General features: G+C 40.5%; 1 protein-coding gene across 2 annotated transcripts in view; it reads right to left on the bottom strand.

Moving 5' to 3' along the window:
• LOC117394626 (sodium channel protein type 4 subunit alpha-like) overlaps positions 1 to 16,342 on the bottom strand; it is a 143,744-nt gene that overhangs the window by 95,561 nt on the left and 31,841 nt on the right. For both annotated transcript variants that reach the window (XM_059018847.1, XM_059018844.1), the window contains 4 exons: positions 14,646 to 14,709; positions 3,589 to 3,730; positions 2,222 to 2,419; positions 1,144 to 1,314 (listed from right to left, as the gene is read on the bottom strand). In XM_059018847.1, coding sequence (XP_058874830.1) covers positions 1,144 to 1,314; positions 2,222 to 2,419; positions 3,589 to 3,730; positions 14,646 to 14,709 — 575 coding nt within the window. The remainder of the gene's footprint in view (positions 1 to 1,143; positions 1,315 to 2,221; positions 2,420 to 3,588; positions 3,731 to 14,645; positions 14,710 to 16,342) is intronic.

Raw genomic sequence — 16,342 nt, 5'->3', positions numbered from 1 at the left:
ATAAATATTGAAAACCATTACTAATTGGTAGATACAATGCAATGTATCTAACCCTCAATTGAATTTCATTACAGCTGTATTTACAATGTGAACATTATACTATACAAGTACTCAAAGGAAACAGTATAGAAGCATTATACAGTCACAACAGTCAACCTGGGACTCAAAATGTCATTTCCACTATTTATTTTGTATTTTTTATATAGAAATCATCACCCACAGAGGAAAGTAGTGGATCTATGGGAGGTGGTTGATAAGCCGCTGGTCTATTTGAAGGTGCTCAGCAGTGTGGTAAAGATGATGTGGCAGGGAATATCTAGAGCTCACACTGTAAGTTAGTGGACAAGATGGAATGTCTAGAGCTCACAGTGTAAGTTAGTGGACGAGATGGAATATCTAGAGCTCACACTGTAAGTTAGTGGACGTGATGGAATGTCTAGAGCGCACACTGTATGTTAGTGGATGAGATGGAATGTCTAGAGCTCACATTGTAAGTTAGTGGACATGATGGAATGTCTAGAGCTCACACTGTAAGTTAGTGGACGAGATGGAATGTCTAGAGCACACACTGTAAGTTAGTGGACATGATGGAATGTCTAGTGGATGTGATGGAATGGCTAGAGCTCACAATGCAAGTTAGTGGACATGATGGAATTTCAACCTAAAGAATTTCTTCATTACTTATCACCTTTCAGACCTTGCACTGCAAAACATATTTCCTGTTTGAGATGGCATGCACATTCTGCATGAAGCATGAGACCTGAGAAACATCTTTCACACAGAGAAAGCAACATGAGTGTGTTTATTATTATTGTCTATGCCATGTGAAGCAGCACAGCACCCTTGCACATTAATAGCAGTAGTAGTAGTAGCAGTCATAGTAGTAGTCGTAGTAGTAGTAGTATTGTTCTGCTTTACAGACAGTGTGTTTTGTACACCAGGGGCCCAGGGCAGACGTATTGGAGGTTCTGTCCTCTAAGAGACATGTCTGTGACTGTACAGGCCGGCAAAGCTGACATAGCTCCTTGTCAGAACACATGTTTGTTTGTTAGGCGTAAGTCCAGTGATTGAAATCCACCTGTTTGGACACCCTGGAAAGCAGCACTGCTGTGCGTTTGTGAAGAATGCTGCTCTGCTCGTTACCTTCGGTGGGTTGTCATCACAGTCTAACTGTGATCTCTCCTCTTCCTCTCCATCCTCTCTATTCTCCTCTGAGTGACTCTGCTGCCTTTGTTTCGAATTCTTTCTATCCTTGATGTCTTTCAAGGTGAGCGGTGACACTGCAGGAGTCTCCTGTGCGATGTTAGCAATTGCCTAAAAGAAGAAACAGCCCATGTGTGTCCCTTCAGGTGAGTCACCTATCACCAGGAGATATTATCACCCAGCTTGATTGTGAAACATGCAGTACAAAAAAACACGACCATTCACACAACACATTCTTAGGGTTCTTCATTTTATTTATTTATTTATTTCTTTTTTAGAATTTCCTAGGAATTTCTCAGTGTTTATTTTTACAATTGAAAACTAAGAGAAAATCAATGGGGAAAAATGAGGTGAGTGATGTTTGTGAATAATCAGTATTTACGATTGTCACCAGTGTGATCATTTTGGTAGTGTACGTTGTTAAAATATAAATAAAGGGCAACACACTTGTTCAATGTGTTTAACGTTATTTATTATTAATGTGTATTCAATAACTGATCAGTAGACTCTTATATCTTAAGCATCTCAATGAAATTCAACATTTAAACACACCTTAAAGTAGTTTTATCTCACATTATCACAACCGTGAACTCAAGCCTTTTCATACATAAGTGTAATATGAACTGAAATTGAGGAATCTTTAGCTTTAACCTTTATAAAAACAGCTGCAAAAATCAGAATCACGCCACAACCACATTGCAATAATGAAGCGATCCAAATTATACATGCAAGGGTTTAAGCAGAATAGCATTACCACAATATTCCGCCAATGCGCTCATTGTTTTTAATAATACGGTAAAGATCATTTTAAAAAGTGGGACAATGTACCGTGAAAATCAGTAAAAACAAAAAAAGAAGAACCCTATACATGCTCCAATAACATCGATTAACATCTACTATAAGACTCTCTTGCAAGTAAAAGGCTGAGGCAGTGTGTAACAGCTACAGACTCTCCTGAAGTTAAAAGTCTGAGGCAATAACAGCTACAGCTGCAGACACACGGCCCTCGTGTTCATACCTGCTGTTCCTTTCTCAGCCGTTCCATGGCCTCCTGGAATTCCCTCTCTTTCTGCAGGGCCTCCGCGATGCTCGCCTGGTTCTGCTCCTCATAAGCCATCGCCACCACAGCCAGGATCAGGTTGACCAGGTAGAAGGAACCCAAGAAGATGACCAGCACGAAGAAGATCATGTAGGTCTTACCCGCGGATCGGAGAGTCTGAGGTGAGGAAAATCACAAGTGTTTTTGTTTTCTTTTCTATACAACAAAGACTTGATTTTCCCTGTACATTAGGCCTCGTAGGTTTAACAGGGCAGAGGCTGGGTGTGAACCGGCGACCCCGTGCACCGCAAGCGAGCTTCTTAACCACAATGCAAAAGAGCGGGGCAGGGGACAGGCCAGAATCCGTAAAGGCAGTGTATCACACAACACTGCCCGTTACATAGTGCGGCAGAGTAGGGGGAGGAGAAGAGATGTAGTCCAGGAGGGTGCTGCAGGACTACATTCCCCAGAATGCCAAGAGGTTATCGGGAGCCAGAGTGGAATCACCTGGCTCCATTTTAATGTGAAGCACCTGAGGCTGATTAAGCCCTTGATAAAAGCAGGGGAAGCTCTATAGACAGGACTGAAGGAGGAAAGTCATGTGCGGAGCAGACCTGTGTGGTCTAAGAGAAGGTATGAACCTTGGGATATTGTTAAACTTGTAAATGGTGTGAAACAAGTGTTTTTGTGGCTGGTAAACGGCTTAGCCGTTCAGTGTGTTAGTTAAGAGTGAAGAGAAGTTTAGTTTAGCACTCCACATGGGAGTTGTTTTGTTTATTTGTGAATAAAAGTGCACAACCACGCTAAACTTGCAGTTCTGTGTCTGGATCAAGTATTTTAAACGGCGCAAATGAACACTGGCTATTGTTACAATATGCAATCTAATATATTATGCCAGTTAGGATGTTCTGTTAAGATGAGTGGCCGCACTCTGTTGATTATCTGCACTGAACATCTAAGTGATCTGAATGATTTCCACTCTGCTCAATGACATTTCACACCAGGAAGAACTTCAGAAACAACCAACATTAAACACCATGTTGCCAACATAATAATTCCAGCTCATCTTACCTAATATATATTTATATAATTTTATTGGGCTTAGATTTTCCTGCATGACATAATGCACATTATGTTAAAGGTCAATTCGATTTTTAAGTAGTAATTTTTTTTTTTTTTTAACTTAAGCAGTTAGTAAAGAAAAATGATCAAACGCTCCTTGCACATGCTTCAGTGTTACACTTCTTATCGACTTTCAGACATTAAGGAACTAAGTCGACTCGATATGTACATTCTGCAAACACATACACAAACACACACGGATTACAGTGGAAACTACCCTGTACCTGTTGATAAAGATTTTCCCAGTAGTCTTGAGTCATGAGGCGAAACAGAGCAAGAAAGGCCCAGCCGAAGGTGTCGAAACTGGTATAGCCGTAATTTGGGTTGTCTCCTGTCTTGATGCAAACGTATCCATCAGGACAATTCCTGAAAAAAAAATGTAAACAAAGTAAATTCAGACAACAAATCAACAAGCAGTTTGTTTTACCAACTTTTTTGCATTGTATTTCCACATGAAGTCCAATATTTTATGTTTAAATGATGTTAATTACAGTGTATTACCCTGTATATAAATACAAGTGTAGAAAAAAATGCATTACCACTTAAATTGTAGAACAATGCCTTATATTAAGAGAAGAAGTAGTCACCACAGTGAAGCCACGGAGGAGTTCTCACTAAATCCTGAACATCAAGTTAGCTGTTGTTGTTGTATATCTGCTGTTATATCACTGCAGTCAGTTTGATTGTCTTTGACACACCGCTGCCCATTGCAATCAACCAGACACTACAAAGGCAGATACATGGCCTGCTAAATCAGCCCAGTGTTAGCTACAGGACAATTGCAGTGCAAAACATACACTATTGTTTACTGCCCATTTAGGTACATACAGTATAATAGCCCTTCTGAATTGTATTAACAGATTATAAGAACCCATAAAATGTATTGTTTTGGACTACTTCTAGGACGTCATGCGGCTCCTGAAAAAACAATGAACAACTTAATAGAACTGCGTGGGTTATATACCGGTTTGGCTTAAAGTTCAAGGCACTGTCAGAAAATACTGTAACAGACTAGGGGAGGAGGAGAGGAAAACTGTTTTGTTTTAATCGGTAAATGACTTAGCCGTCCGATTTTAGATAGAACTGGAGCCAACGAGTTTAGTTAGCGTTCCAAAATGGAGTTAGTTTTTTTTTTTTTTTTTTTTTTTTTTTTTTTTTACTGTAAATAATAAAAAGTGCATGCCAGTCCTTAAACCTGCAATTCTGTGTCTGGGTCTGTATTAGAGTATTAGAAAAAGAGGCCAAACAAACCTCAGCTAAAAGGCTGTGTTACAATACAGTAGTGTGCAAGGTGCATATGAAATCAAACCACTGCAACTGAAATATTGGAAAATTGTCAGAATAGGCTAATTAGCAATTGTCTAATTTAATTGATGACCACAAATGGTAAAATACAAGAGATTTTTGAGAAGTTGTTTAAGATAATAATAACCTCTTTATTTTTATATAGCACCTTTCATAGTGGACCACCATCAAAAAACACTTTACAGAGGTAGGCTCTGAACTGTGCATTATATGCAGTCACAATAGGACATTGATTTGACATCTCATCTGCAGGATGGAGCACAAGGAGGTCAAGTGACTTGCTCAGGGTCACACAGTGAGTCAGTCAGTGGCAGAGGTGGGATTTGAACCAGTAACCGTCAGTGGTGGGATTTGAAACAGTGACCTTCTGGTTACAAGCCCTGGACTTTAACCACTGGACCACACTGCCTCCTTAGATGTCTAATTAAAGCAAAATGTGGTCTAACATTATCACTAATTACTGACCAAAAAAATTCTCACACCCTGAGGTTTTCATGCAGGTAGGTATATAAAGGATATAAATGACAAATCTTGAGGTGTTCTAATATATTTGCACACCACTGTACGTTCCACTGCTGCAATACTCTTTGAGAGGGATTTGTACTGTTTTCCATTCCTGGTGTTTGTTTTTCTTTTGTGATCTAAAGGATTGATCAGCTTCCAAAAAATGTACTAAATGTTTTGCTGGAAAGAAGCCCCTCTGAATCCAAGCTCTGCAGGGAGCCTGCCAGGGGGACTGCTCTATCACTCAGCACCCACGCAGCTGTGCCCATGGAAGGCCAGATGGCCAAGGAAACTGAGATGATGCCTTTGAAATCTTTGCATAGCCCCAGTGTCCTGCTGAACTCCAAAGGGATGTAGTGAAACCAGGACATAGTGGATAAGTGACAGGACAGTAGTCTTTCTTGTCTGTCTTTAGTTCAGAACCTAATACAGTTCTGGGCATCAGCTAGTGTAGCGGGCAGTGTTCTGTGATACACTGCCGCTATGGATTCTGGCCCCTGCTGGTGAGATGAGAGGAGGTTAAAAGCTCTAAAACCACAACTGCAGATGAGCCCAGCTCTTTTGTATTGTGGTTAAGACGCGTGCTTGCGGTGCACGAGGGCGCTGGTTCACACCCAGCCTCCTCACTGAGAATTACAATTGTGCCAGATTAAAACAAATTGTACAGTGGTTTTGATCTGACAAGGTTTCGAACTCAGACCCCCAGAGAGAATAATAATAATAATAATAATAAAAATAATAATAATAATAATAATAATAATAATAATAATAATAATAATAATAATAATGAATAAGCAAGCTGCACCACCTACCACCCAGTAACAGATTACACGTTGTATCTATAGTACTTTAAATAAAGACATGCTAAACTCCTAAAGGAGAAGAAGACTATGAGTTAATATCATGCAGTAAGCTAATAGAAACCCAAGGTCACTATGAGGATAAAAGAACTTAAAGTTCCTATAGCAACTGTATCTAGGAGGCTGTTGCCCATGGAGATTGTTACTTGCTACATCTCCAGAGTGCAGGAGGGTTGTTTTCCCTCTCTCTGTGTTGCACAGAGAGCAGTGTGGTTAATGTAATTTTAGTGTCATTAGCACCATGTCAGATTTGAACTGTGTTTCATCCTCAAGTGCCTTTTGCATGACCTGTGTTAGTGTGCTGTGCTGTGCTGTGCTGTGCTGTGCGACGCAACCAGAAGCACTTCACAAATGAAGGGAATATATTACTACGTAACTATCCATGTGTAATACAAAGTGTGTGTTTATGCACACATTGGATACTCTGTGTAGCAATTAGCTAGGGAAATAAAGAACACAGATATCCCTGTCACTGTAATACACTGTGCAATGGCCTTGAATAAACTGTGACAAAGAAAAACACACTTACTGTAAATTATGCTAAAACGGATTGTGAAAAAATGAATCACAATCTTCTGTATACTTCTCTCTTGCTGCTGAATTTGTGAAATGGGGCAGTTTGGAAAATGCCCACTGGGAGAGTGTAGCTTTAATCTCAGTCCCCTCTGAAACTATGGGTTTCCATTGAATTACTCACACAGCGGGGACATTGTTGCTGGAATAGCTTGGTGATAAATAAGCAGAAACAACAATAAAAAATGACAGAGAACCTGCATCACTGGATATTAAATAGGAAAGAAATCATGAGGAAGATGTACAGTATGTGGCATAAAGCATACCTGATCTTTGAGCTAAACTGCATTGAACTGTAATCATAAGCAATGCAGAGTGTAACTAGATGAGATACAACAAAGCCTACTGTGGATAATGGATACTACTTTTTCCTTTGCTTTAACTGGTGAATGTCCCTACACTTACAGTACACAAGGGTGTATTGCTCAAACCTGAAGTGGTGCTGTGAAATTAAACATAACAGGGAACTCATGATAAACCTATTTAATTTACATATGCATTAATTTAGAAGCAACAATTAAAATTGTCTCTGATTTATAGTTTTAAATAAAGAGCGGTGCCCTGTGCATCCTAATATTAATGGGATAATATTAGGGATATGTTTTGCTTTTTATATTTTTGTTTCACAGACTTTATTTTCACTTTGAACCAGGGTATGCTAATTTAATATAGATTATAGTACCGGTTATAGCACCTGTACAGACCACCCAAGTGACCCATATTTGGCAGGTCAGACCTGCAAATTGGCATTCAAACCTGCAGACCCGCGACAGTCAGTAAGAACATGTTTTTTTTGTTTTTTTTTAATAATTTAGTCGTTGCCAATTAGTTTTTATTATTTTCTTCCCAATTTTAAATGCCCACCGCTACCACCCCTGTGCTGACTCGGGAGGGGCGAAGATGAACACACGCTGTCCTCCGAAGCAAGTGCCGTCAGCTGCCCGCCTCTTTACACACTGCGAACTCACAGTGCAGCCGCCTCAGAGCTACAGCGTCGGAGGACAACGCAGCTCTGGGCAGCTTACAGGTCGCTGCTGCGCAGTGAGCTGAGGACACCCTGGCCGACCTAACTCACCCTCCCCCCGGGCGATGCTCGGCCAATTGAGAGCTGCCCCCTGGGAGCTCCCGTCCACAGTCGGCTGTGGAATAGCCTGGACTCGAACCGGCGACGTCCAGGCTATAGAGCGCATCCTGCACTCTAGCGAGTGCTTTTACTGGATGTGCCACTCGGGAGCCCCCAGTAAGAACATGTTTATAGACTGTTTGTACCAGATCCCTGAACTAAATGTTACCAAAACCCCAATCGAGGATCCTACTGAACACACGTGATAGTAAACAGTTAAGAAATCAAATACTAAGAAGATGATATAAAGAATGCCTTTAAGACACACTCATGTAGAACACATCAATGTTGGGATTGCTGTGTGGCCTCGGGTAGGGTTTCCCCTCTCTGTGTGGACTGAAAGAGATGAGCACTAATCCTCACTCTGCTGTTCAGGTCAGAACAGTCATTATCAAACCCATTAGAGGAAGGCAAAAGAGCTTAAAAACCAGATCAAATTTGTCTAAAGCAGGGAAATCCTTTTATGTGTATTGGGATGCCTGCATAGCAATGCTGTCTGCAAGTCTGCATTTGTTATGGTCAAGCTGGGTAAAAAAAATAAGATACTAAATCAATACAGATCGGCCAAAGTGTTCCCTGTGTTGCTTCAAATGTTGCAAATGTAAATCCCAGGAATCTGAGACAAGGCTTTTTTATGTTGGTTTTTCTACTTGTTTTGTTGGTCTTTTAAGTACATGTATCCAGCTTCTTCACCGTGCCTATGTTTGGTGCTGTAGCTGGACATCAAAGCTACTAGTCTGTCACACTCGCATGGGAGGTTTTACAGATTTTCTCTGATAATGTTTCCAGTGAAAAATAGCACCAAGGGTATCATTCAGTATTTAAAGCTACAGTTCTCCAACTGGAACTTTCGTGCAAATATAAAACCTTGTGATCTGTTTTCTGGAGTCTTGCATCATTTAGCCAGAACGTTGACCTTCATGGCATCCTAGACAGTACCCAAAAATAAAATGAGATGAAACATGTTTGCTGCATGGTATCCTGCTGCTGTACATGCAGTGGTAGGAGGTTATGCTAAATGACATATGCATGCTCTGTCAAGATAGTTCAGTCAGGACCCCAAAAACAGTTTCTATAATCTGTACAGCAACACGCATCTGTTTGTGACTGAAAAAGCAACATGCTTTTTGTCAAAAAGTTGCACGTGTAACTACTGCTTTGAACCATGGACTGATCTGACACTGCAAAGAGGGCACAGTAACTGCCCTTAATCTCAATCTGTAGCTTCACAGCAAAGCTTCCCCATTCTGCTCAATGAAGTAAAGTGAAGTGGTTCATCAGAGAAGAGATAATTCTCCTGCTCTGCTGTGTGAGGCTTATAATCAGGGGTCTAACACAGCTTCTAAAAGTTCAACCCACAACAATTAATGTAAAGTGTTACCAAACCTTCTGAGGTCGTTCAAACCCCCACACTAATCCCAGCATGCTGCTTGTCCTGCACTGCAGTGTTTCTGCCTCTGAGGTTCTGTGTGTTGGAGTGCAAGCTGCAGATTCTGTGTGCCAGAGTGCAAGCTGCAGGTTCCGCATGTCAGTGCAAGCTGCAGATTCTGTGTGCCAGAGTGCAAGCTGCAGGTTCCGCATGTCAGTGCAAGCTGCAGGTTCCGTGTGCCAGAGTGCAAGCTGCAGGTTCCACATGTCAGTGCAAGCTGCAGGTTCCGTGTGCCAGAGTGCAAGCTGTAGGTTCCATGTGTTGGAGCGCAGGCTGCAGGTTCCACGTGCCAGAGTGCAAGCTGCAGGTTCCGCATGTCAGTGCAAGCTGCAGGTTCCGTGTGCCAGAGTGCAAGCTGTAGGTTCCATGTGTTGGAGCGCAGGCTGCAGGTTCCACGTGCCAGAGTGCAAGCTGCAGGTTCTGCGTGTTAGTGCAAGCTGCAGGTTCCGTGTGCCAGAGTGCAAGCTGTAGGTTCCATGTGTTGGAGCGCAGGCTGCAGGTTCCACGTGCCAGAGTGCAAGCTGCAGGTTCTGCATGTCAGTGCAAGCTGCAGGTTCCATGTGCCAGAGTGCAAGCTGTAGGTTCCATGTGTTGGAGCGCAGGCTGCAGGTTCCACGTGCCAGAGTTCAAGCTGCAGGTTCTGCATGTCAGTGCAAGCTGCAGGTTCCGGATGTCAGTGCAAGTTGCAGGTTCCGTGTGTTGGAGTCAAGCTGCAGCACGTGGGGGAGCTTTCCTGGACGCCCTGTGGGTCCACCTTGATTTCTGTGTGTTTATATATAGAACTTGTGAACTCTGCAGTTTGGCATGGAACAGTCAGACAGATAGTATTTAGTTTGAATAAAATCCTGGAACTTGCCCAGTTAACAAAAGCAGATATATTTAACATTTATTCTGGTTTTTTTATTTATATATTTATTTTTTATGAGGTGGGTTGATTGAAAGCTGAATATTTTATAATTAAAGCAATACTCTACTCTGGCATAATATTTTTAATCTCTTTATTGCCCCATGATATGTGTTCTTAATCATATTTAAAGCTGTTTTTGCAGTCATTTCTGCCCCTCCTGAAACAATTAGCTTGTCAGATGTTTCTCAAAGCAGATTTCAGGGTTTCATTGCAAATCTCGCTGTTTGATGAAGCGAAAGAAGCTATCTATCCTCTGTGTTCATTTTTACTCATTACAGAAACCCACCTTGCTCACGATTGTTCAGTTCTATAAGGTTTAAAATAAAAATCTAATATTGTATTCTGTGTATAGATATACATTTGGAAGGAGTCCAATGTTAGTCTGGTATTAGGGTGTGTGAGAGTTTCCTATTAAAGGGACTTTAAGGTTTCCATGGTTAGAATTAAGGAAAGGGTCTACCATTGTATATGTCCATTCTGTGTGAAGAGTGCGGTATCAGCTAATGTGAAACATTTTAGACTATGGAGTTCTTTAGGATTAAGACTGCTCATGTTCAAAGCCAAATGAGGTGCAACTATATATAATCTTAGAGTGGACTACACTTATTTGAATCACCCAGGTGAAAGGAACTACCTCCGGACCTGTTTTGAAAGGGTATTCCCAGTTGAAGTAATGGCTAATTACTATTTTGACTGCAAATCAGGTGACTACCATTATTCAACTAGAAGAATGGGTTGCAATAATTGTGATGTTTCTGTATCTTGAATAACCAATGAATGTAAACAAATGTAATCATGTATGGTCTATCATCTGTTAAGAATAATATTTCATTAATCAATAAACCGTGGAATTGGAAAAATAATAAAAATAGAATTATCTGATTCATTATAATAAATAATCAAGTTACCACACCCTGCAGTTCTGTGGGTAAATATGCTGGTGACTTACTCTTTAATGCAGAAACAGTAATAAAGAATAATCAAGGATACATATCATGGAACAACGCTTTTTTCTGCTTTAATAAATACTATGTGTAATCGTAAACATCTTTAAATACCTATTTTTAGAAGGTGAAATGCCATGAAATAAGTATTTATTTATTTATTTTTATTTAGTCGTCGCCAATTTTTTACCCCGGATTTTCTCCCCAATTTTGTATGCTCAATTATTATCTGTATTATCTGTATCCTCGGTCACTGCACGCAACCCCTCCGCCGACTCGGGAAACAGAGGCTGGAACACGCGTCCTCCAAAAAGTGCTTCTGCCAATCCGTCATTTTTTGCACTGCAGATCCACAGCGAGGCCACCAGACCTATAGTGTCGGAGGACAACACAGATCTGGCGGCTCCACTGCAGAACCACAGGCACCCTATCAGCCACAAGGGTCGCTGATGCGCGGTGAACCGTGGATTCCCCTGCCGACCTAAGCCATCCCTACCCAATTGTGCACTGCCCCCTAGGAACCCATGGTCACAGTCGGCTGTGACATAGGCTGGATTCGAACCTGCGGTCTCCAGGCTATAGGGTGCATCCTGCACTCCATGCGGAGCGCTTTTACTCAATGCGTTACTTGGGAGAAATAAATATTTTGTAACCGTGAAAAAAATACAGACCTACAATTGATAAGTCTGCCACATGGTCCAAAGATCCTGCTCGGTAGGAAACAGGCAATGCCAGCTGTATAATCCCATTGCGGGTTTGCACGCAAACTGATGCTAGGCTGACAAATGGTATAGATATGTATAGATTGTACATATTTCTGCTTGCCATTTCAGCTCCACAAGCTTCCTTATTTCAATTAATCTTATTTATTTTTCTTTTCTTAACCACCCCACTAAGGTATATTTGGGGTTTGCCAACAATCAGCTGTGACTGATTAATTGAGAGCACCTGTCTGCCACGGCCGACAGGAGTGAAACAGTTGTGACATCTTTCCATAAAGAGCAGGGGCAGTTCTCTCCGACTTCTCAAGCTAAAACTGATATCCCATCTCCAGGATCCATCCAGGTTTGAAATGATTGAGTAAGAACATTCCCCTCTAAGCAGCAGAGTGGGGTGAGACTGCACTGCAACCTTTGCCTTATCTCATCAATTACAGCAGAGACGAGCTAACAATAGGAATATTATCATCTTGTCAGAGAGGCAAGGACTTCCCCAATGCCCCACAGTAAATCTGTTGCTGAGCTAGGATTTTAACCCAATAGGTCCTAGGTCTCAATCCTCAGCTCTAACCACTGCCATGCTGACTCATTGTATACCGCAAAGCATCGCTAAATTTCAAATGCATTTGTTCAGGGGGGAACAGACTGGCGACCTTGCACACTGCAAGTGTGCGTCTTAACCACTGTGCAAAAGAGCCTATGTAATAGAACTCGTGGTATAGTAATGAGAGCTTTAGTAGCAAGTGATTTTCAAACAAAATGTGTTAATTAAATGATTAGCCACCGAACACTTACAGTATTATAAGAACATTTTATATGCATACAAACGTGTGAAGGTGAAAGTGTACACGGTACATAAAGTGTGGGGGGAGTCTGACAACATTACAAATACGACTAGGCAACATCCATGTCAATGATCTCGATCACATTCCTAGTGCATCACTGTGTGTCCTTGACGCCTGTTCTTCGTTCTTGTGTGGTTAAGACACAGGTGTTAAAAGCAGATCTGCAATCACCTGAGGAAACCTTATTGTAATATCTAATATGCCGTTTTCTAAACCAAGGTTTCAGTTGTATAATTCAAATAAAATCTACGTAGATGTCAGCTGTCATGTACTTATGCAGAATTCAAATAGGCTACAGTTGCATTGATAATTTCTTGGTAGTCACTGGGTGCAAATAACGGTATATCATTTTAGCAATACAACAAACGTTCCGCAAGGTTACAAATGGTCGAAATAAGTGAAGAAATCTAATTCATAACCACAAATACAGAAAGGCTCAAATATTTTCAGAACTAAAAATATAGAATTATCGAGGGAGTTTGTAAGAAATGAAACCTGGTCCTGTATACTCTGTCTCTGTATTGTCTGTTAAATGTCTGTTTCTAGGTGAGTTATATACTCTTTCGTTAATTAAAACCCTCTTTAGGCTGGGTACGAACCCGCGACCCCACGCACCGCAAGCATGTGTCTTAACCACAAAGCAAAAGAGCCGGGCTCGTCTGCATTCATGGTGTTAGAGCTTTTAACCTCACTGCATCTCAACGACAGGGGACAGAATCCACAGCAGCAGTGCATCACACAACATTGCCTGTTAGCATTGAGACCTGCAACATACAAAGAAGGGCAACTCTTTACATTGTGTCTCTAATTGCTGTGTATGTACATAGTGTAGTTATTTAGTAACTACATGTGTACTTACACATCATTACAATGTTATTATGCATAGTTACAATGCACTTTTTGCACAATATAACCCTAACCCTCACTATCCCTAACCCTTTTGTGATACAATTGTGTACTTACATATATTGTGCAAAATGATTTACACATTAAGTACATTGTAATTATGTGTAAGTGCACAGTATTTAGAGACACAATGTAAAGTGTTCCCAAGAGAAGCCTCTAATGTAAGATGATAATTATGTCATGGTCCAGTGGACATCCAAGCACTTGTTTATTTATATAATAATTGTGTATGACTTTTTCTTTCTTCAGGCTATACGTACACATAGAAAGACTAAACACATAACTTTGAAGGCACCAAACATACTGGGCTCTCACTTTACAAAGGGAATCCTTTGTGTATTCCTTTCAGGTTATGCAGTACTCAGGTTTACAACTGGCTATGTACTACCAAAAGGGAGGTTTTAGACACATATGCATCATGTTAAATAAATAACCCCAAGCACTGGATAATACTGCTTGACTGGAGATAGAAGAAACACTGACTAGTAAAACAGCATCAGCATCACTGCCTCCATTGTATCTGTGAGCACCTGACTCCACAAGCACTTGTTCACTGGCACATTTGAAGTGAGCTGTAAATAAAGTTTATGTCACACCTCCCCTTACAAAATCCCAGAGGGATTGCATCACACAAGTTTATATCACACCTCCCTTTACAAAATCCCAGAGAGACTGCATCACACAAGCCAAGTGCCACAGGGTTACACCAGCACCATGTCCTTTTCAGGGCAACGAAGGAATTACCATTGGAATTCAGGGGCAAGTGCTTCTTGACAACTTTTAAACTGGCCGAGAAAATGACCCGGCAAGCTAGTGCCGTAGCAGACGCTGCTGTAAGAAATGGAATGGCCGCAATACATTTTGGACTAATCTCTGGGATCCTACAATTTCAAAATCCAAAAGCAAATGCTGTTGCAGAGGTGGCAGAGCATACCATGCAGGTTTAAATAGGGAGATTGTTAGTGCATGTGGGGGGGGGGGGGGGGGGGGGAGCCATTACCACACATCATAACCAAGTTGCTGTGATCAACAAAGAAAACTTACACAATCCACCATCTGGGATCTGCTTCAGTATGGTGGTGGGATGGTTTAAATTAGTTATTGCACAGAACAGACAATGACATGTTTGCATAAAGCATTCCAAAAAGCCATAATTGGCTACTTACCCAGCATCAGACCCATTTCCACATAGTAAAGGATCCTTGGCTCCTTCTATCTTATAGAAGTTGGCTAAAAAAAAATTAAAAACATTATTGATGGAGCATGTTGTTTTTTTTTGTATTATTATTATTAGAATATTTTTTTAATATTCTTCATTCTTCAATGTTCATCTGACCATAGGCAAACTATTGCAAACCAAAAGTAATGCTGAGCTCAGGGCGCTTGAATTAAAGAGAGCCCAATGTACAGTCGTGTGCAAATTGATTACAGCATTCCATTGCTTCTGTAGTTTTGATTTGTTGTGCATATGAAATCAAACCATTGTAACTAAACATCCAGGAGCATTGTCAAAATAGGCAAATCAGTGATTGTCTAATTTAACTGATGACTTTAATAGACCACACATGCAATTAATTAAAAATAGTAAGAGAAAAGGAAAATGCATGAGACTTTTTAGAAGTTGTTTAAGATGCCAAATTAAAACACGAAGTGGTCTCACATTTTCACATGAGTGCTGATTGTTTCTATATCACTGATTACTGACTGAAAATTGAAATTCTCACACCCAGAGGTTTTCATGCAGGTAAGTATATAAAAGATATAAATGACAAATCTTGAGGTATTCTAATACATTTGCACACTGCTGTATTATCACATACTGTTACTGGATTGTCTTTGGTGGATGAGGGACTGGGGTGAATTGTGCTCTAGTCTCCTTGCCCTGTTCCTCTCCCTATCCCACTAAGTTGCTAAGCTCTTATTTTATCTATCTTCATTTTCACAAGATTTCATTATCACTCTGTCCCTCTTTAGTGGTTAAGTGATCATAGGCGACTGGATTTAAGAGGGCTTCAGAGTGCTTTGGCAAACATCTCCTGCCATCGTCAGCTGCCCGGCATTCCTGTTGTTAAGCATGTTCCTGTTTGGGCCTCAAAGCCATGCTGCAGCATGGTATTCAGATTGCACAGTCCCATGGCTGGAGGTGTTAGTCTGATTGGGGTGATGTTGTAACACGGTGGCGATAAGGACCTGATGTTGGAGACATTGTCATGTTAACTTTTAGATAATATGGTATGGAGTACACTTTTTGCATTGTAAGTTATTTTAAGGGGTGGCTTTTTAGTTTATTAACTATTAATGCACGACTAGCTTACCAACACATTAACAAACGTTTAAAATTTTTTGTTAACCTCTTTAAAAATTAATACAAAAATAAGGATAAATGTTCATCAAATATCAGGATGGGAGGGTTTGAAAACTCCATGAGAACAATATCATTGAACTGGGGTTGCATTTGTTTAAATACACTTATAAAGAGGTTTATTGCAGCAATGTTTTTTTTTTTTATATATATGTATTATATTATTATCCTTTTTTTATTAATTACTAAATTGGTTACTACTGTATATCCCCTTCGGTCACAAATTTTTAATACATTTAAAAAAAAAAATTAAAACAGTTTGTGTAAACTCTGGAGTTTGAGAAGTTGCTCTGCTATAACTTTGAAATATATATATTGAAAAATAATATATATACAGTATATATTGTGACAAACCAAGGGGCAGGGTGATCAATGACAGGTACGTACTGTAAGTGCAGAGGTTTAATGGGGTTGTGTTGTCTCGCAAAATGGTGGCAGCAAAAAGGACTACAACAGACAAAAAGACTACAATTACCAGAATCCAGGATAAGCACACAGGGT

The sequence above is a fragment of the Acipenser ruthenus genome, chromosome 3 (assembly GCF_902713425.1).
Source record: "Acipenser ruthenus chromosome 3, fAciRut3.2 maternal haplotype, whole genome shotgun sequence".
Lineage (NCBI taxonomy): Eukaryota > Metazoa > Chordata > Actinopteri > Acipenseriformes > Acipenseridae > Acipenser > Acipenser ruthenus.
This window is presented reverse-complemented; position numbering and strand designations above follow the sequence as displayed.